Consider the following 21,596-nt stretch of genomic DNA (forward strand, 5'->3'; position numbering starts at 1 on the left):
GGCCAAACTGTGTGGAGCAGCTGCTTACAGAAGACAAACCTTTTACTACAGACTATTTTAAAAACGAGTTTTCCTTCCTGGTAATAAATTGATGGGAACTGTATGTACTATAATAAAGAGATATTGACCGGAAGTTTCTTTGCTGCCAAGGATCCAGTTCTAGTGAGATATTTACCTTCCCGCATGCATGGCAATGATGACGCCTCAGCGTGAGTTTAAAGTCACAACCGCAGCTCATACACATCATGACGTGAGACACAGGTACCAAAGTTGGTGGCCTCTCACCCAAAGACATTCCCAGCCTTTCCCTAAGCTGAAAATAAAATACAATGGCTTATTTTTAGCCTTATAATGATGTAGAAGTGACACCTCATCTAAATCATTTCAATAGATATTTGTAAGGATTTTAGTGCTGGCCTCCATGTTCAACTGAAATGTCACAATCAGGAAGATACTTTCTGCAAAATACAATAAGATGTTTCTTTAAGATGGGCAAGTTCAAGTTTGTGGCCTACAGCCATACATATATACCTTTACACTCTGCTGAGCATTCCCAGCATCCATTGAATGCCTTTGGAGTGGCAAGGATAAATGTGCTTATTTATAAAAACTTTTGGGGGAAAAATCAAAGTGTGAAATACTTACCTGAAGCTGCTTCCCCCATCTTCCCAAAAACAAATCAATATTTTTTGGTTTCATACACTCCTATATCACTGTAATGTCTCTAGCCACATCTTTTGTGGCCCTGGGAGACAAACATTAAAAATGGAACCCTTTTCTTTAAATGAATACTTGCCATCTGGAATAACTATTTTGCTGATAATTTTCCACCTCCCTTTTATAGAGATTTTGGGATAAATTAAGATGCAATTCCTACAGCCTTGGGGCCAAATATGTACACTCCTATTTCCAGTGCTTTTTTGTAAAAGAAAAACCCGATTGGTACGGGTCTAGATAATCCGCTTCATCTAGGACCAGAGGGAGCTGGTGTGCCACCACACTCTCAACAATTTCTGCCAGTGCTATTAAAAGAGGAGCTATGTTAGATGAAACAAACACATTTTGTCCAATGGTTCCTCCCTCTAAAAACATGAAGTGAGAAGCAACCCAATATATGAACATGTTTTTAGAATATAGTGATATGGATGAATCTTCTTTCTTCCAGCATATTTATATTTCCAGCTTGTTCTGCAAAATATTCTATAATTTTCTAAATAAATTCCCTTTCAGTTCAGAACAGAAAAACCAGTATCTTCCACCCCCTCAAAAACTTAACTTGATGATTTTTTTTTAAATGAAGCCTTTTATATAGCAGAATCCCAATTAAAGATAGCCTTCCTCACAGAAGTTAGTCAGAAGATAATAACAAATAATAACAAAAGTAAAATATACAACAAATTAATTAAAATAGTAACATTCCAGCAGCATCCTCTGTCAGCTGAATAAAGAAAATTTACATTGTAATGCAATAGCTTTTGGCCTTCAGCCTTGCTTTAAAAAGAAAAATAAGCAAACTTGAAAATAATCTAAATAAGACTTCTCTTCCTAAACCTATAGGAAATATACTGTAGGTCACAGAACTGGGGGCAGCCAGGGTGGGGGATACTCTCTTACTTCAACACTGTTGTGAAAGCCACCTCCGCTGTGAGCCCCATAGTCTTCTGGGATGCTTCTGCTGATGCAGCTGTACCACTCATCCCTTTCGGAGCATGAGCTGCGGAGAGAAAAGAAGGGATCAGCTACAACCTGCCATTATTTAATGACTGCATTTTCTTTATAGGCATGCCAGCCATTTAAAGCAACAGAGAACTCTGAAATGTTTACTTCCCCAAAGCACAGAGAACGAGGAGTTCCCTTACGTTCATCACAATTTGTTAATATGCTTTTCAATAATACAAAAGGATTAGAAAAGTGGAAAAATATAGACACACAGTTTTGCAAGCTGGTCATTAGAGGTCACTGTTTACTATGAGAACAAGCAGAGGCCTCAGCTAGTGTTGTGTTCTGATTTTTATCTTTCTTTGTTGAAATTACAACTCAGTCTAACTCTGTTGTTTACTGGGCACCATATGAATACTTGTTATCACCCTTGGCACCCTTGTCAATTGTCAAGAGACTCAGGGGTAGGTTGTGTTAAGTTTAATTCATTTAAAAAGTAGGGTGGGAATAAGTTCAGATTCCTGAAGAATCTGAAAATTCAGGAAATTCTGAAGATTCCTTAAAGCATGCAGAAGGCCTTGTGTCATATCTCAATCCAAATTTTCTCCCTTAAGGAACTGAGACCCATTTTGGGCATTGCTTCTCAGGGAGTGTGCAGTTTTATGTCCCTGATTTTTATGACCCAAAGTCAATACATCCTCCATTTTGCAAACTGTACACTTGAGGGGCAAGGGCAAGGCACTTTCCCATTGTGGAAATTGAAGCCAACCCCTGCTTGTTCCTTCCCTGATATGGCCCTCTTCCATTGGAGTGCCATTGCATCCTTGTAGAGCTGGAAAGCAGATTAGCTGCTAATGCTAAGCTTTTCATTTGCTTTTGATGAGTTTTTTTTCCTTGCCATGAAAAGAAAATGGGAAGAAAAAGATGGAGACAGGAGGAATGGTCCTGCCCGAATGCCCATTTTTGCACTTCCTCGTGGTTTATCTAGAGAGACCAATGGTTGGCATGCCTGGAATTCAACAGCAGCTGCTGTGAGAATTATCACAGGCATGGTGAGGATGTTTCTGAGGGGGCTGAAGAATGTTTGGACCATAATTGTTGTGTACTGGGTTCGTTGTGCAGGAATGAAGATGAGGCGAGTGAGTTCAGCAAAGAACATGGTTTATTGCTTGCAGGATCTGAACTAGAGAACAGGGCTGCAGCAGCAGCAATTTATACTTTGGCCCCTAGGCGGCAGCCAATAGGTTTGAAGCAACCTATTGCCACCTAGGGGCAACCCATAGCAGTGCTGGAAGGAGGTTGTCTGAGATGCTGGGAGCCTTAGCTACCTCCCTGCTCTAGCAACCTACCAGCTGTTACCACGTGGTGGTAACAACCCCAATACATTACAATAATGATAGTAGCTCTGTCAAAGTGCATGAAGTTCATGTGGGGAGATCAATGACACAGTCTGATCAATGACACTTGGCTGAGAGTAAATCTTTTCACCCCTGAATAAGCACTTATCTGTGAAAACATCAGCTGCTATAAAACTCAATAATCTTACTGGCAAAAAGGCCAAAAATAAAGGCCTGAAAAGATATTGAACATCACTTCTTGTCTCTTATTTGTTTTCCACAAACATTCTTTCTTTGCTCCACAATCTCTGTTTGCATGGTGACTTCTACATGTAATATCCCAGATATCTGTGGGGCTAGCTTTATTTGGCAGGAATCTGGTGCTTTTATTGATAGTTCAAAAAACAAAAATGATATGGAAAAGTTTTTTGGCTCATCTAATACTGTAGCTCAGAGGTCCCCAACATTTTGGGCACCAGGGACCGGTTCCCCGGAGAGAGGTTATTCCGCGGACCGGAAGGGGCATGGTTTTGTGTACTGCCTGCATCCTGTGGATGGGGCTTTGCTTGTTTGTGCAGCCCGGTTGCTGGCATGCCACAGCCCGGTACTGGTCCCCTGCTCTAGCTTTTAGAGTGCACCTTGCCTTCTGCAATGTAGTAAGGTTAGCAAAGTTTCCTTAGCAAAAAATAATTGGGAGCCTATAATTCAAAATTAGCTTTAACCTATAGGTATCTAATGTGTGTCAAGATGCAAAATACATGACTTTCATAATACTTGCATCAGCTGTTAGAGCAGAGCTATATAAGGGTGGGATTTGCATCATAATGTGCATGGCATCATTTTAACCTAATCTTGGTCTCTTGCAGATACCTATGCTAGAACTTTATATGCAGAAACTAAGGAAATATTTTAGAATAACTTAGCTACAAATACATTTTCAAATTTATACTTTATATGTCTGTTGCCATTATAGTGAAATAAGCAAAGGATAAAGGGGATGATTGAAAAATGGAAATATAGGTCATTCTGCAAACAAGTTACCGGTACTGGTACTATCAGCTCAGTGTCTCTGTGCAAAAGCTACTGACTCTCATCTCCTGTAACTTACTTCTGAAGTTTGTGGGAATGCTTAGAATATAGGTCTATGGAGTTTAGAAGATATGGGACATGTCTTCTTGGGCTATTAAACCAAGGATGCACAAGTGATGGCCCTCAAGACACATGTAGCCATCCACACTCCTTTTGAATATTTCAGAATCCCCTGGAAGCCAACATTTTTGGTCCTTGCAGACACATTTAAGGCATCCATTTTACATTTCCATAACTGGCAAACTCAGAAAATAGAAGCAGAACTTGTGAGATTCTAGCATAGGGTGTTTAACCTTATTTTGGGCTCTTGATTTGGGCTTTACTGTGGAAATTACAACTGAATCTCTCTCTCTCTCTCTCTCTCTCTCTCTCTCTCTCTCTCTCTCTGAGTGTGTGTGTGTGTGTGTGTGTGTGTGTGAGAGAGAGAGAGAGAGAGAGAGAGAGAGAGAGAAAACTGATTACGGTATGTGATCATTGTATGACTGATAACTGTGTAATAACTGGAAAAACAAAACCAAATTTCTGCTCTAGAGCAGGACAGAGCAGAAATCAGAACAGAAAGGAATCTGTTATACATTCCAGTGTCATAGTAGTAGGCTTCCTTAGCACCCTGAACTTAGCTAAGTGATTAAAGTTCTCTTATCACAGCAATGCTAATTGATTGTGACTAAGAGTACTATGCACGAACTAAGCCAAAGGGTCTCACAGATACCCTGTAATTACTACCTCCAATATCAGTTAACTATATAGCTAACTGATATTAAAAATAGTAATTACAGGGCTATATAACACTGTTATTCAGTGTTAGCTAACACTGATAAGATGGGGAGTAATCTCGGTGATTGACATACCACCATGTCTCTCTTCGGAAATTTTTTGATCTGCAAGGTAACTGCAGGGAACTTGGAGTAGTTTGACTGTGCATAGTTAAGATCTTTTAGGTAGCATTCCTCTACTCTTTAGTCTATGTCTTTCAAAAAACTTAATTATAACATTTACATCTTTCAAATTTTTGTTTTTCAAGTATTTTCTAGGAATTATGCATTACACACACACACACACACACACACACACACACACACACCAGCATGCAAATGTTTTCCATAATACATTTGGGGGCAAATTTTCTGCTGGAACATGTTTTTATATGCAACTTCCCCTAATATATTACTGCTTTTACAAATTATTTTCCAGATCGTAATATACTTATATATACCTCCCCCTAAGATAACTAACTTTGTATTTATGTACATATCCACACCATGCTTTTCCTCTTTTGGGAATAAGTAATGTGACACAAAACACAGAGTTAGAAACAGCAGGCTAAGACATTAAATGCAAGGAAAAAAAAGAAAGAATAATTAAATATAGTTTATATATACACTTTTCCTTATATCGCCTTATATATCTCCATCCTTGCAAACAATTTTTCCTTCCATCTCATCCATACACCAGTTTATACATTGCCTTTTGTTCTTTCAGTTCTCACTTCTCTCTTTTGAAGTTCTCATCAATTGCAATCAACCATGATTTATTCTTCCTCTTCCTTTCAATCTCTCTTCTTTCAGCTTCATTCATTCTTTCTCTAATATCGTATCACCTCAACATACTGCTGAAGGGTGCAAGATTAGAGCAAGCTATCAGGAATGCAGATAGACCACAGTTTAGGAAAGTGAATTTAATTTCAGTACAGGTGATCCTCGACTTACAACAATTCATTAGTGACCATTTGAAGTTACAACAGCAGTGAAAAAAGTGACTTATGACCATTTTTTAAATGGGGCAAAACTCACGTGTGTGTGTGTGTGTGTGTGTGTATGCATGCACTCATGTGTGGGAAGATTGAACTGCTATAATGCCTGGTAGCTTCTAATGCTAATCAAATTGCCATAGAAAAGGGAGGAGGGGTAGAAAGTGCAGGGAGGAAACGGAATTCCAAGAAGCCGTTCATGGACCGTGAGAATGCAAGAATGCCAAGGTCACTAAGACAGGTGCTCGATGGAGAAGTGGACTGTTCCCATAACAAAAAGAAGTATTACTATTGGACAATGTGAAAACCTGGTGGGTGGGGGCAAGAGAATCTATTGTTTAACTAAGCAAGTTTTTGCGTGGGAAAACCAGAGCTGGTTTTGCTTCTTCAGTTCCAAGATGGTGTATCCAATAAAGTTTATCTTTTATGGCACTCATTTGCCCTGAAGATTCCTTCTTTTGGGTTTGCTAGTTGAACAGTTGACAGTGTGTTTTTGTGTGTGGGGGGTATATGTGTGTGTGAGAGAGAGAAAGAGAGAGAGAGAGAGAGAGAGAGAGAAACCTGATCACTGTGTGAATGTGATCAGTGTGCTTGAAACTGTAATAATACAACACATGATACACACACACACACACAGAGTTTCAATTTCCACAGTACAGCCCCAAATCAAGAGTCCAACATAAGGTTATATAACCTAAGCTAGAATCCCACAAGATCTGCTTCTATTTTCAGAGTTCTTCACTTCTTTGGAATTTAGAGAGTTATGGAAATGTAAAATGGATGCCTTAAATGTATCTGCAAGGACCAAATGTCTCACTTAGCAAGACAAATTTTGGGTTTAATTGTAGTCATATGTTGAGGACTACCTGCTAAGATACAACTGGGGCTATTTTATTTCCTGCTTCTACTAATATTACTTTCCAGATTAAGTAAAATAAAACAAGTGGTTAGAAGATAAAAGCATAGGCATCAAACCTTTCTTCAGATGGAAGAGGCAGAGAACAGATTCAGTAACACAGCAAGATTTTCTTTGTCATCCACCACATTCCCTTCCTGATTTTGATAATGGTTAATTCATTAAGATGGTTTATTTTAAACAGGGACCCCATTATGTTGTTAGTAAAGTTTTTAATCTTCCTTCTGTCATATAAGTGGTATAAAAATGCATTTAAGCCCACTGAGTAGAATTTGCTAATTATTTCGTTTCATTAGCCCTCCAATCACCTCAGGGACACAATTTGACAAGTGAATTTATAAGCAGAGAAGCAGGCAAAGCATGACAGGAAAAAAAAAGCTACAAAAGATAAGCAGGTCATATGTCTATTAGAAATAGATTTTCTACTCTTCCTTTTATGTCTTATTATTTCTGAAGTGCTTTTGGCACTTGAGCAGCATAGAGATTGCTGTATCTTTGGACTCTTCATCTAAAATAGATGCTCATTTTACGGTCAAACACTTGATTGTTATCCAGTGGAATACCATGGACATTGCTGGAGTTTAAATATAGCAAGACGTTAATAAGATATTGGGGAAGAGATGTGTTGCCCCAAAAATTCAATAAAAACAAATGACTGACTAATGGTATAACATAGCCTACCTTGCAGATAGGGTTAGGGAATTTTCAGCATATTCAATCTTCAGAACATTCTGAGCCTTTTTTGTTGCTGGACGGCTAACCTAAAAAGAAATGGCATTTGTTTGAAAGAAGGAAGTGCCTTAATTTATTTCCCAAATATGCAAGAGTATTTACATTTTTTTGCATGTATCAAAGGCAACATACTGTTCTTTGCAGATGCTTCTAAGAACATCCAGATATTGAGTTGAGCTTCTCTTTATGATATAAAAGTGATGGATATCTTAAGGAAGTGAAAGCGTCTTTCATGCCCTATGAATTCAAAGACAACAACCTGATAGAGGTTTTAATATACTCATCATTGGCATCCTTCAGTCTCGAGAGACTATGGTATCATGCTCTGGAAAGAGGTCCTACAGCAGCATCTGGTGTGGCTAAAAAGGCCAATTCGAGAATGGCAGTCCCTTCCACACTGAGGGCAGATACAATCTGTCCCCTGTCCAGCCCCCAGGTTTCGCTGGGACCAGGACTGCCTCTGCCTCAGCTTGCCACACAAGTGTCTCTTCGAATTGGAGAAGGCCATGCTGCATCTTTAGCCTCCAAGCTGAGCAATCAGAGGTCAAGGTTTCCCAGCTGTTAATATCCATTCCCAAGGCCTTTAGATCCCTCTTGCAGATATCCTTATATTGCAACTCTGGTCTCCCTCTGGGGCGCTTTCCTTGCACTAGTTCTCAATACAGGAGATCTTTCAGAATCCAACCATCAGCCATTGTCACGACATGCCTAGTCCTAACCCTAGTCCAAAGTCTTGGCAGGCCTTGCTAAAGCAGTCCATAAGTTGTTGAAGGTCTTCAGCAGAGTGAGCAGTAACAGCATCATCATCAGTGAAGAGGAAATCCCGTAGGTATCTCAGCTGGACTTTAGATTTTGCTCTCAATCTAGAGAGATTAAAGAGTTTTCCATCTGATCTGGTCCAGAGATAAATGCCCTCTGTTGCAGTTCCAAAAGCGTGTTTCAGCATGACAGCAAAAAAGATCCCGAATAAAGTTGGCGCGAGGACACAGCCCTGCTTCATTCCACTTCGAATGTCAAAGGAATCTGATGTTAAGCCATCAGATTCGTGACTTCTCATCTAGACTACTGTAATGCTCTCTACATGGGGCTGCCCTTGAAGTCCACTTGGAGGCTCCAACTGGTGCAGAATGCAGCCGCGCGAGTTGTGCTGGGGGTTTCCCGATACTCCCATGCTACACCTTTGCTCTGCGAGCTGCATTGGCTGCTGGTTGTCCTCCGGGTGAGATTCAAGGTGTTAGTAATGACTTATAAAGCCCTACATGGCATGGGTCCGGATTACCTACGGCAACACCTGCGGCTGGCGTCAACTTCCCTCCGTCCAGTGCGCTCCCACAGAGAGGGCCTCCTCAGGGTGCCTCTGATCAAAGAATGTCGATTGGTGGCCCCCAGGGGGAGAGCGTTCTCTGTGGGTGCGCCAGACCTATGGAACCGCTTGCCGGTTGAGCTCCGGACGGCCCCCGACCTTCGCTCCTTCCGGCGCGATCTAAAAATGTATCTATTTGAGCAGTCTGACCTGGTCTGATGGGTTAGGGTTGGGGTTTTAAATACGTCTTAATTATTGTTTTAACCTTGGGCATTTATTTAATCGCTTTTAACTTTTGTATCCTGTTTTGTATTTATTGCCCTGTACACCGTCCTGAGTCCTTCGGGAAAAGGGCGGTATAAAAATATAATAAATAAAATATATAATAAATAAATAAAAACTACAGTACCCTTCATTTCCTCGTGAAAGGACCTGATGATGTTGAGGAGCTGAAGTGGACATCCAAACTTGGGGAGAATTTTATAAAGGCCGTCCCTACTAACCAAGTCAAAAGCCTTCATAAGATCTATGAAAGCTATGAAAAGTGGCTATCTTTGTTCCCTGCATTTCTCCTGCAACTATCTAAGGGAAAATACCATGTCACTAGTGGACCTATTGGCTTGGAATCCACACTGTGATTCTGGATAGACTCTCTCTGCAAGCACCTGGAGCCTCTTCAGTACGACATGGGCAAGCAGCTTCCCTACAACAGTGAGAAGAGAGATGCCACGGTAGTTGTTACAGTCACCCCTGTCGACTTTGTTCTTATACAGTGTGACAATATTTGCATCCTTCATGTCCTGTCGTACTCCACCTTCTCTCCAACAAAGACAGAAGATTTCATGCAGTTTGGTGGGAATCTTCTCTTTGCAGCACTTCAGAATTTTGGCAGGGATGTTATCTTTCCTAGGTGCCTTGTTGGAGGCAAGGGAATCCAGGGCTGCGTTTAGTTCTTCTAAAGTTGGTTCACTGTCAAGCTCCTCCAAGACAGGCAGGCACTCAATATTATTTAATGCTTCTTCAGTTACCCCATTTTCTCTGGAATATAACTCAGAGTAATGCTGCATCCAGCGTGCCATCTGCTGTGCTTGGCCCTGGATAACCTCTCCTGTAGCAGACTTCAGAGGGGCAGATTTCTTCTGTGTTGGACCTAAGGCCTGCTTGATGCCATCATACATCCCCTTGATGTATGTTGCCTGTGTCAGCTGCTATCTGGATCTGAGAGCAAAGCTGCAGCCAATGGTCGTTAGCACATCTCCTGGAGGTCTGTTTGACTTTGCTACGAGCTGCTCGCAGAACCTGTAGGTTGTGCTCACTGGAACAGGCTTTATATGCAATTAGAACTCTCCTTTTTTCCTCAATGGCTGGCATCAGCTCCTCCAAATGGGCTTCAAACCAATCTGCTGTCTTTCTGATCTCTTTACCAAATACTGACAAGGCGGTGTTATAAACAGCATTCTTGAAATATTCCCATCATTCAGATGTGTTTGCTTCAGCCGGGCCTGAGTGCTTGTGCAAATTCCTCCACTTTGCCATGATTGTGGGTCTTGCTGATGTCAATTCGTGGTCTTCCTTCCTTCTTTGAGTGATGCAATCTCTTTGTTTTCAGTTTTATTTTGTTGCACACCAAGGAGTGGTTTGTATCGCAATCAGCATCCTGGTAGCTGTGTGTGATTGTAATACTGGGAAGGTTGGAGCGCCTGTAAAAATCAAATCGAGCTGGTGCCAATGCTTCGATCTTGGATGTCTCCAAGAGACTGTGTTGAGGCTTTGTTTTAAAGAATGTATTGCTAACACAAAAACTGTAGTAGCAGCAAAACTCCAGCAGACGTTGGCCATTTTCGTTCATCTTCCCGACGCCGAACTGACCTAAACAAGTGGGCCAAGAATATACTGTATGACCATAAAAAGATGTGGAAGAAAAATTGACTCACCACATAAAAGAGACTACGAAGGCACATTCTTCAAAGGAAACTTGTTCGTTTGTCCTGCTCAAATGAATATTTATGCTTGAATCACATCTCTCATTTATTGGAATAAACTTTTATGAACCTTGATCTCACTTCTTTTTTTCATAGACTCAGAAAACTTGTGCATCTAGTCTAAACCCTAGCTCGATTCAGGCAGGCCAAATAGAACAGAGTATAAGCAAACTTCTGTTTGAAACATCTATTTGAAGAGTTCTGTCAGCTTAAGAAAAAACAATCATTGTTTAGATAAATGATTCCATAGCTGAAATACTTATGCTATTAAGAAGTTTATCCCAATATTCAATGAAACTCACCTTTTGAAAGTTTAATCCATCAGATCTATTACATCAATCAGAATTAAAACATTTCATTATTGTGGCAATTATTTTGCTTTTTGGAGACTCTGTTCCCATTAAGTCTTTCCTTCTTCTGATTAAATATAATACATATCTTCAACATTTTCTGACACTACTTATTTTTCATATTGTATTTTTCATTTAATGTTTCTACTTGTATACTACTACTGATTATTGTTTTTTGTCAACTTCAAGTGTTTAATATACACTAAAACCATCCTTTTACAATCATATCTCATTATTGAATAATGTTTAACTTGTGTGACTAATTATAATCTAGAGATCCATTTCATGGGATATTTGCCAAGTTAGCAATCCCTCATCCTATACTGGTGTATCTGATATTTTTGCCTACATTTTTTATTTTTATTTTGTTCAGTCTTGTTGCTTCTGCTGCTTCATCTCAATTTAATTTTATATAGCATAAAAGTATTTCTGAATTCCATTCCTATTTTCTGAAGTATTAGTAACTGTTTTCAGGATTCAAATTTCATGACACAAACATTGTTGAAAATTATCGGGATGGATTTCTATGTGGCTTCAATTGAAATTACACTTCATTTTGATGAGCATCAAGTCCCTTTTTCAAAGATGTGTGACTGCATCTGTTATCAACACCCAGCCAACACTTCAGTTAAGGCTTTGCTGAAACCAAAAGAAATTATGGCCATAGCATTCTGGCAACCCACTAAGTAAGAGGTGAAAAACACTCTGCACATTGAGCCATACTGAACTGAACATGGAGATAAAAAGTAAAGTAGACGTTGAATCATCATAATGTTCTAGAAAATTAAATTGATTGAAAATGTTCTAAGCACCATTCTCATTTAAATATTATTTTTGGGTTCTGCAAATTCAACAGAACTCTTCTTCTCTACACAGTGACGAACTTTGGAATTTCTTACTTCTATAGCATTAACAAATCCTAGTAGTTACGGAGAAAGGAAAACAGGAATTCCAATTGGAGAGTATATGTGTTCCATTTTATTTTAGTTTTATTCAAAACAACCAAGTCTTAGATGAACAAAATATAATAGTACATTTTAAAAAGGGCGAGTATTACCTTCATGCCAGATACAGCCAATGTGTTTTTAAGGCGATATTTGCCATCCTTCTGGGGATATGTATATAGCAGGACATCATTCATCTGTATGAAGAAAAGATAAAATCAATTATATGTAATCTTGGAACAAGTCCACGCTGATCCTGGCTTCAGTGAAATTCTAGTTTCAGACTGTTTCTTCAGAGATGGCAACAATGGCAAAGCTCAAACCAATACATGTTTATTTAATAAAATGGACTGAGGCAAAGAGTTGTATTGAATGCAGTGACTAACAAATTAGATAGATAGATAGATAGATAGATAGATAGATAGATAGATAGATAGATAGATAGATAGATGATAGATAGATAGATAGATAGATAGATAGATGATAGATAGATAGATAGATAGATAGATAGATAGATAGATAGATAGATAGATGAATTTGTTTTAAGAAATGTGTAAACATGTGTGTAGCCAGGCCAACAATCTGGCTGCTGTAATCAGCACCAAATACAACATTTGGACCAAGTGCAAATGTAGCTCCATGTAGATGATCTAAATGTGAGGTTGCCAATGCACGAACAATTATAGCTTGGCTATCCTTATGCATGAACAGGCATTGGGTGCATATTGAACAGAATTAATAAGAGGCATCCCTAGCCTCCAATTACAATTATGACACCCCCCAAACCTATATACCTATTCTTTCTGAAGAAGTACAACCCATGCAGAAGCGATTAATTACCCAATTTCCAAGTTTGGGAAAACTCCTCCCACAAAATCAGAAGATGTTGGGATTCATCTCCATTTACTGGCTCACTTCTACCCATCACTGCATCCAAAGATGTTATGCAGTTAGGATGCAACACGGCCTCTTTTGATTTGGGTATTGTGGAGAAATAGAGCAGAATGTCAACTAAATATTGGTAACTTCTTGCTCCAAAATCCCCAGTGATTCCCTCAGCTATTTCATATAGATCAATTCTTCTCAGTCTCAGAGCCTTTAAGATGTGTTGATTTCAACTCCCAGAATTCCTCAAGCACATGGGGAGCCCTTCCATTAATGTCTGCAAAATATCGTGCCAATTAATTATTTTATAAGTCTAGTTTGCAATGCTATCCTGTTCTGCTGAAAGGCAAAAGTTATAGCAAATGCATCTACTGTGTATTTTCTAGAAGATTGAAGGAACTTCTGCTACAGATTTGGAGAATATGGAGATGGAACAGTTAAAAGAAACAGATGCTTGATAAAGATTACAGTCTATTGCAATTATTAATAGACTGCTGGACTGGCTGAGAGCTCTTCCTATCATAAAACTACATGGAGCTTCATCATATACTTGACAGGTATATATATGAACATTGTCTCTAAAAGTACTATTACTAAAAGTAGTCTAAATTTTTGTCTGTATTTACATTATTTATCTCCCTTGTCTCCTTCTTACTATTCTTCATTTATTACTGTCCCAGAAGATTATTTTTTCTAGGTCAGCAAATACAGATTTTTCTACATCAAAAAATAACCAACGGTTTCTCAAGAAAGTTTGTGTCACCTTTATTTATTGCTTTGTAAATTACCCATCCTACTAATATTAATTTATTAATCATAGTAACTGACCCTGCCCTATGCTCTTATATAAATTCCACTACTGAACACCTTTACAAAGATAAATCTAGGTTAGTTTCTTGTAAATTGGGAATTGGCAAGGTCAAGGGAGGAAAAACCTGACTCTTAGCTATTAAAAAATAGATCATGAAAATGAATTTCCCTTGGTTGTTATAAAAAAAAGATTAAATGTGGCTTTCCAGGAGGAAATAGCACAGGAAGAATATCAAGAGAAGATAATTTTGTTACGAAGCCACACACATGCCTTGATTTATGCAGTTATTAATTTAGCCTTTAAAATAAGATGATTTCACTGCAGAAAACAGAAATAAAAACTAGGTTGCAGCTTTCTTTGAATATGCATTGTTTACTTAATTACTGGGAAGGCTATGGCCCTATCTTTGCCTATTAATGCAGCCACCTAGTATGAGGTCAGTTCAGGTCACAGAAGAGGTAGCTAATGAAAGGCACCCTGCCATCCCATAAAATTAGTTTGCATGAAGGATTGTCAGGCTTTCCACAGCATGCACAACATTATGCCCTGACTATATATTCTGCTTGTTGTTTTCAAAGAAAAAAATATATTAAAAAGTTCTACAAAACACAAGATATTTTAGGTAGTGATGACTATGGGAGCTAACCTATTGCACTGTTGCTATGGCAGCCATGATTATTATCCTTTGGTTTTATTAAACATTAATGATGGTTGTGTTTGCTAATTGCCTGTTAGAGTGATTTCCCATCTGTTTTGTCTTCACATTCAGGGAAATGTACCTAATGTCTCAAGTCCTACCACTATTCATGACTAGCTACCAGGAAATTCAAATTAATGCTGTTGAGCTAGCCACGAGAGGAATGATGTTGCTAAATGTTCATGTCAGCTTTGAGTATCTACATAAAACATTTGTGTGGCTGAGATTGTGGTTTTCTTTGTGGACAATTTCCATGTTATTTCAAGAGCATTACACATATTTATGTACATTACTAACAAATTGACCAAGATGTCTTTGCTAGTAATTTGGTTTTATTCTGTTTGTGTTGCTTTATTTTTGTGGATTTTTTTGCAACTGGGAAAGCTCAGCTCAGTCCTTGGGTCTCTTTTTAATTGATGATGCTGAAAGTCAATATTGAAGTTTCTTCAAAATAAATAGCTTATTTTGTACAATGCTTAAAGTCCAGTTAAATTGCTTCATACCTAGTTAGACTGTGTATTTATCTAGATCCGTGCTGTAACTGCTGACCAGCAGTGCCCTATGTATAGAATATCAGGCATACACCTGTTGTGCATGAAGCACTAGATCTACACAAGAAGAGTACCGTTAGCTATTTCACAGAAATCTTCCCAGATGGGCAGTCTATACCTGGGTCAGGCTAGATAAGATTCAGCTGCATTCAAGGGGAATTGCTCTCTTGTGTCTCTGTAAAGATTCTATACCAGGCATGTCAAACCTGCAACGTCACGTGATGTCGTGTGACGTATTGTGACTTTTTCCCCATTGCCAGCAATGGGGAGGGCGTGGTTTCGTCGTGATGCATCCGGCCTGCAGGCCGGCAGTTTGACATCCCTGTTCTACACTAATTCCTTGCTTGATACCTCCTCCTGGCTCAGCCAGTCTCTCTCTCCCCAACATCTTTTTTTTATATTAACCTGATATCCTATCTAAATAAATAGGTTAGTAATTATCTTGGGGGGTTTTGTCTAAAGTTACCTGCTGTTTTTTTTTTTTAAAAATATGGTCAACATTAACAGGCTATTTGAATACAGATTCTATTTTGTTTCCTCAGCTTTCTCAATAAATAATTCTTTAAAAAGCAATGTGTAGAAAATCTACAGTTGCTAAACGGATAATAGACAATTATATTTGTTTTTAGAGGTTTGCACTGAAGTCTGCAAAGTTCAATAGGGCTTACTTCAGATTAATCATACATGAGACCAGAAGAGGAATATACTCCTTTTCAATTATTTAAATCAGGGGTGTCAAACTGCCGGCCAGTGGGCCAGAAATGTCATACGGAAGCCGCACCCACCCCATTGCCAGCAATGGCGAAACCGTCCCGATACGTTGCGCGATGTCACATGATGTTGTGAGTATGACATGTCTGATTTAAATGCTACTCAGGACAAATTCCTATGATCTATGTCATTAAAAAATTAAATTAGACTCTTTCTAGCTGTTATCATATTTGAATACAGGTAGTCCTCAAGTGCAATCTATTGCTAAAGATTTCACTTTTTAAACTATTTTTGTTTATTTTTAAACTATTATAGGAAATATGTGCTTATTTTTATAGAAACATCCCTATTAAAAACTTTCCAGAATACATTCTGTAATATATGCTATATATAAAGGTCTAACTTTCCATCATATGCACTGATTTTTATCAAGAGTCCTACAAACTCAACAACAGCTGTTCTTTCCAGGGAGCAAATTTATGCATCCTATTTTAGTGCCATACCAAATGTACTGCTATTTATTCTGTAGCTGTGCAACATGGGCATTTATATTTTATGCAAATTATTTTACTTGTTGGATAGAGTAGGAACCAATAGTCACATTAATAGTTCTATCATGGAATTTTTACACTTATCTTCTGGGTCAACCAACTATGCCGAATAATATTCCAAAGTTTGTCAGGAGTTTTGTTACCTGAAACTTATAAACACAGTCCTAAGCATGAGACTGCACAGGCTGTTTTATTTTTGATGATCCAAATCATTAGCTTTCATTGTTACTTCAAATTTTACTTCATAGCAATACAGATGCCTGACTGTATTATTCATTTTTGGCAGAAGAGATGAAAAACAGGAAAGGATGTCACTGGTGTATATTCATGTGCCATTAAATCCTGCAAGAACTCACTTTTGCAATATTTCCAACTGTCAAGAGATAATTATTTTCCCTCCTGCAGTGAACAGCCAGTCTAATTTTGAGTCACAGAACTTGCAGCACAATCTAAATTGATGTTTCATTCAGAAATGGTTTTCTTTTTCTTTTAATGCACACAGCTTATAGCAATGACTTTGTCTTTGCAATTTGAATGACAAAAAACTACAAAAACATAATTGAAACTGAAACTACGTTATATCTCTAGCTACTGTTTTAATGCTTCAGGAAGGGAAAGAGAGCAACCAAGAAGACGAAAATACCCCTGCTGCTGGTAAATTTGCCATTTAATCCCACAGCAGTTGGTATCTGAAGCCATTTGCTAACTGAAAAAAGGAATGCTTTGAGACCTCCTATCCAGTGGATTCAGCCGGTTCAGCCAGTTCGCACCACTTCGGCAGAACCGGTAGTTAATTTTTTGTTGCCCAGGTCCAGAATGGACTTCCGGAAGGCCAGGCATCCACACAGAGGACCGGTTGTTCACATATTTGAATCCCACCACTGCTCCTATCATTAATATAATTTGACATGCTCTGGAACTAACTATATAGAAAAAAGTAAATTTGGACTAACAATTTAGATGAATTCAAAGTTCGTTGAATTCCTTGGAAGATTCTAGAGCAGATATTAAAGTATCTCAACTATAAATGCATTGAAAACAATGTAATGATTTTTAGAATTCAGCATGAATTTGTTAAGAATAATTTTATCTCAATTTTCCATTGAATAACTTACTTAGTAGAATATGGGAATAATGTAGACATAGTATATCTTGACATTCTAACTGACAATTAAGTATGAGCTGAATGACATATCTATTGAGTAGATATGCAGCTAATTTGAAAACCATGCTCAAAAAGATACTCATCTATTTCTCCTCATCAAATTGAGGGAGGTATCAAGTGGGGAGCCATAGGACTTGCTCTTAATCTTCTTTAATCTTTTAATGAATTGGATGAAGATATAAAGAGAATGCTTATCAAATTTTCAGAAAACATAAAATTAAGTAGGTAGCTAACAAGCTACTTAAGAACTAAAACATAACATTCAAAACAATCTTGATAGAATAAAACTGGGCTTCAAATAAGAATATAAATGTAATTTAGGCCAGAGGTCCCCAACATTTTGGGCACCAGGGATCGGTTCCACGGAGAGCTGTTTTTCTGTGGACCAGAGGGTGTGTGGTTTTGGGTGCTGCCTGCCTCCTGTGAATGGGACTTTGCTTGTTTGTGTGGACTGGTTGCTGGCATGCCAAGGCCTGGTACTGGTCCACAGACCGGAGGTTGGGGACCTCTGATTTAGGCAATCCTCAGTTAATGACCACATGTTCAGTAAATGTTCAAACTTGCAACACTGTTAACTGTACTTAAGAACAGTCCTTGAAGTTCCAACTGTTGCAGTGTGCCATGGTTATGTGATAATGATTTCCATCCTTTGCTGCCACCTTCCCACAAGCACAGTTAATGGGGGAGCCAGCAGGAAAATGGAAGTCATGGTCACATGAAGCCACATGACCCATGTGATCCTTGCTTAATGACACTAATTGGAAACTGCTGGAACTACTTTTGTGAAGCAGTGCAATCACGTAACATCCTGCTTTACAACTGTATTACTTAATGATGGAAATTTTGGTCACAAATGTATACAAATACATTTTCCCATTTTGGACAAGGAAATCAAAATCTTGGATATAGGAAAGGGAATACATGACTTATAACAACACATATGAAATTGTAAATTGATCAATTACCAGCTGAATATGTCAGCAATGTGACATGAGTCTGCAAGATAAATACAATTTTAGGCTGCAAAACTGAAGTACAGTTTAAATCTGCTCTGGTCATATATATGCAGAAATATCATCTCTCTGGAATATATTTCCCTTCCCCCCTCCCAGATTGACTCTGCTAGCCTTTCACAAGACATGAAAAAAATGGCTTTGCTATTGAGCTATTGAGGATCCAATAGCATGGGAGAACATATTTCATGGTTAATTTGAGTGTTTATGAGTGCTCTTGGCTGTTATTTTTGTTTTTGCTGTTTTTTAAAAGAAATCTCAATAGTTTTATTGTGTTTTATCTCTTTTAATTGTTACCCATCTAATCATATATATGAGATAGGTAAAAGATAGAAAGTAGAGGAGTTCCTGAAGATTTTATTTCACTAGTTTTTGCCAACTATAGGGGGCAATGCTCATTTCTGTTTCAAGCTATTGAGCCAGCACTGTACGAAAACATTTTTGTGGTCATGTGGCCAGCACGGTGTCATGGAGTGTTGTTACCTTCCCATTGAAGTGGCACCTATTTATCTACTTTTAAACTGCTAGGTTGGGAGGACCTGGGGCGAGGAACAGGAGCTCACCCCACATCTTAACCACTGAGCCACCTCTGAGATATGCAGCCTATTAACCTATTACATAAATATTTATTAAAGTTTTAGGGAATAACATCCAAACGAGCATTTATATTGTGGCAACATTAAATTGGAATTCTGTTTATTTAGAAGCAAGTCCTACTGTGTCCAATGCCATTTATTCCCTAGGAAATATGTTGCTGATTGCCAGCCTTATTTGCAAGGTCCATTCATGTACATCTGACTGCATATTAATTGAGAATAAAAAATAAAATCTTACCAAGAATAAATGTCGAGGATGCCTATTTTTCCCAGACACTTTCATTAATGTCCCTTCTTTAAGAAATATCTGAGGAAGAAAATAGAGGCACTAATGCATCTTTTCTTGTTTATATTCAGTAGTTCAACATGTGACACAACTCTAGGCACTCATTAATTGCCTTTTAAATTAACGAGTAATGGCTTAATGAAACCCTAAAGTTTGCAGTGTCATACTGTAGTGAATATTGACAAATTATCAAGGATATTAGACCTATTGAACTCAACAATTACTGGACTGAACCTCAAATCTTTATATAATACTGTTAATCAAGAAGAGAACTTACTCTTCCTGGTTGTAGAAGGTTGCTCTGTCCCTTGACACTGTGCTCTATATGTACCAATTTCTGCAAATTTTCCTGTGGACCAAAAAGAAGCAAATAATGGGGTTTAATAGAAATGTACTACATTTAATGCACATGATATGCTTCTGTTTGAATGAAGGAAAGCAAATGAAATATAGCATCATCAGTCTCCATATAACGTGATTAATAAACACAGATAATTCTAAAGAAATACATTAGTGTAAGAATACAGTAAGTATGGGATTCTGATCCAGATTGGATTACCCTTATTTTCTTTAATAATGTCACTCATGCAAGTGGGAACTCCATGAATGTGTTTTGCTTGCTTTGGCCCTATCATTGGGGGCGGGGTGGGGAAGGGCTATGCACACAGTCAAGATATTCAATAGATTATACTGTTATAAATTGAATTTTAAGTGAGAAATTTTATATGTAATGTCTACATTCACTTCATTTTTCATAAAGTCAGATGTTTTGGGCTGCTTGGAACAGAAATAACTTCCAGCTGTGTTGGATTTTTGGTGATTCACATTCCTGTAGTGTTCATGGCAACAGTATGCAATTGCTTCCCTCTGCATTTTTTAAAAATTCCTGTTTTGCCTATAGTCTTGGGAGTTACCTGGCATTAACCAGAGTTTGAGTTTGCTTAGTTTCCAAAGCTATTCAGGCTCTACAATCTGCTGAGGCAGATTCACCTTATCTTGAATTGAACTTAAGTTTTAATTTTTTAGAATATTTTTGTGAAGTTTTCATTTATCTTTCCAGTCTACATTTCACTTTAGGATCCTGTGCTGGTCTGCTCTTAAACTTTCAAGTCAAGCCAGGATGGGTAAACTGTTACCTGTATCATTAATAGGATCAGCTTTATTTTTTGTCCATTAGTAACAGTTTTACAGCTGTGGTCCTAACAGGTAATAGTAACACATTAAATACACCTTAAAATTTGGCCTCCTTTTCAGAGATCAGAATTTACCAGACTCTCACCCTATTGACTATGTACCAATGTTGAAAAGGTTGGACACAATCAATGAGCACAAACAAGCTGTAAAAATTTCACTATCTAAAATGAAACTAATGAGGCCTCTGTTGCTACTAAAGAGATAGGATTGGATGGCACATAGATACAAAAAGGATGAGATTTTAATGAATTACAGTCATTATATTCACAGCTTCAGTTCGCTCTCGTGTTGTCTCAACCCTCAGGTCTCTGTTGTTTGTGATTCCTTTGGAACCTTTTAATCACCCAGATGGTTTGTAGGGGCTGTGAGTCTATGTGCACGTTCAGAAGGCTCCTACTAGCATTGCGAATCAAAAGGCACTATGCAGTGATTCCCTCCGTGCTTCTCTAATGGGCCATTTGTGGAAAGAAAAGAGAGAGGGGGGAGGGAGAGAGAAAGAGAGAGAGAGAAAGAGAGAGGGAGAGAGAAGAGCTGCATTTATTCTTAAACTGCATGTAAGAATTCTTCCACTTCCTATGCTCATACGAACAAAAGCTGGTATATTCCAGACCCAAGGAGGGTAATTGTCAAGATTGACTCAGCCTTCCATCCCTCTGAGGTCAGTAAAATGAGGACCCAGATTGTTGGAGGCAATATGCTGGCTCTGTAAACTGCTTAGATAGTGCTGTAAAGCACTATGAAACAGTATACAAGTCTAAGTGCTATTGCGACTGCTATTGTCCAATAATCTTTATATGGATTGCTGTAGATGTAGCAGTTGCTCTAGAGCAGTCATTGTTAGACATCTTTTGATAGGGACGGGCTCACTCAATAAGGGGGGAGGATCTGAGGGATACAATAAAGATGGGGTTGATTGATGGTGCTGATTGTTGTTGTTGTTGTTGTTGTTACTTGCGAAGTCGTGTCCGACCCATCGCGACCCTATGGACAATGTTCCTCCAGGCTTTCCTGTCCTCTACCATCTTCTGGAGTCCATTTAAGCTCACGCCTACTGCTTCAGTGACTCCATCCAGC

At 38.4% G+C, this 21,596-nt stretch overlaps 1 protein-coding gene across 1 annotated transcript in view; it reads right to left on the minus strand.

Moving 5' to 3' along the window:
- The window catches only part of FGD5 (FYVE, RhoGEF and PH domain containing 5), a 182,727-nt gene that overhangs the window by 6,500 nt on the left and 154,631 nt on the right, over window positions 1-21,596 (minus strand). The window contains exons 11-16 of the mRNA XM_083353847.1: window positions 19,606-19,677; window positions 19,281-19,349; window positions 12,176-12,259; window positions 7,433-7,512; window positions 1,615-1,714; window positions 176-313 (exon numbers count right to left, since the gene is read on the minus strand). Coding sequence (XP_083209973.1) covers window positions 176-313; window positions 1,615-1,714; window positions 7,433-7,512; window positions 12,176-12,259; window positions 19,281-19,349; window positions 19,606-19,677 — 543 coding nt within the window. The remainder of the gene's footprint in view (window positions 1-175; window positions 314-1,614; window positions 1,715-7,432; window positions 7,513-12,175; window positions 12,260-19,280; window positions 19,350-19,605; window positions 19,678-21,596) is intronic.

This window comes from Vipera ursinii (assembly GCF_947247035.1).
Source record: "Vipera ursinii genome assembly, chromosome: 2".
NCBI classification, from domain to species: Eukaryota; Metazoa; Chordata; class Lepidosauria; order Squamata; family Viperidae; genus Vipera; species Vipera ursinii.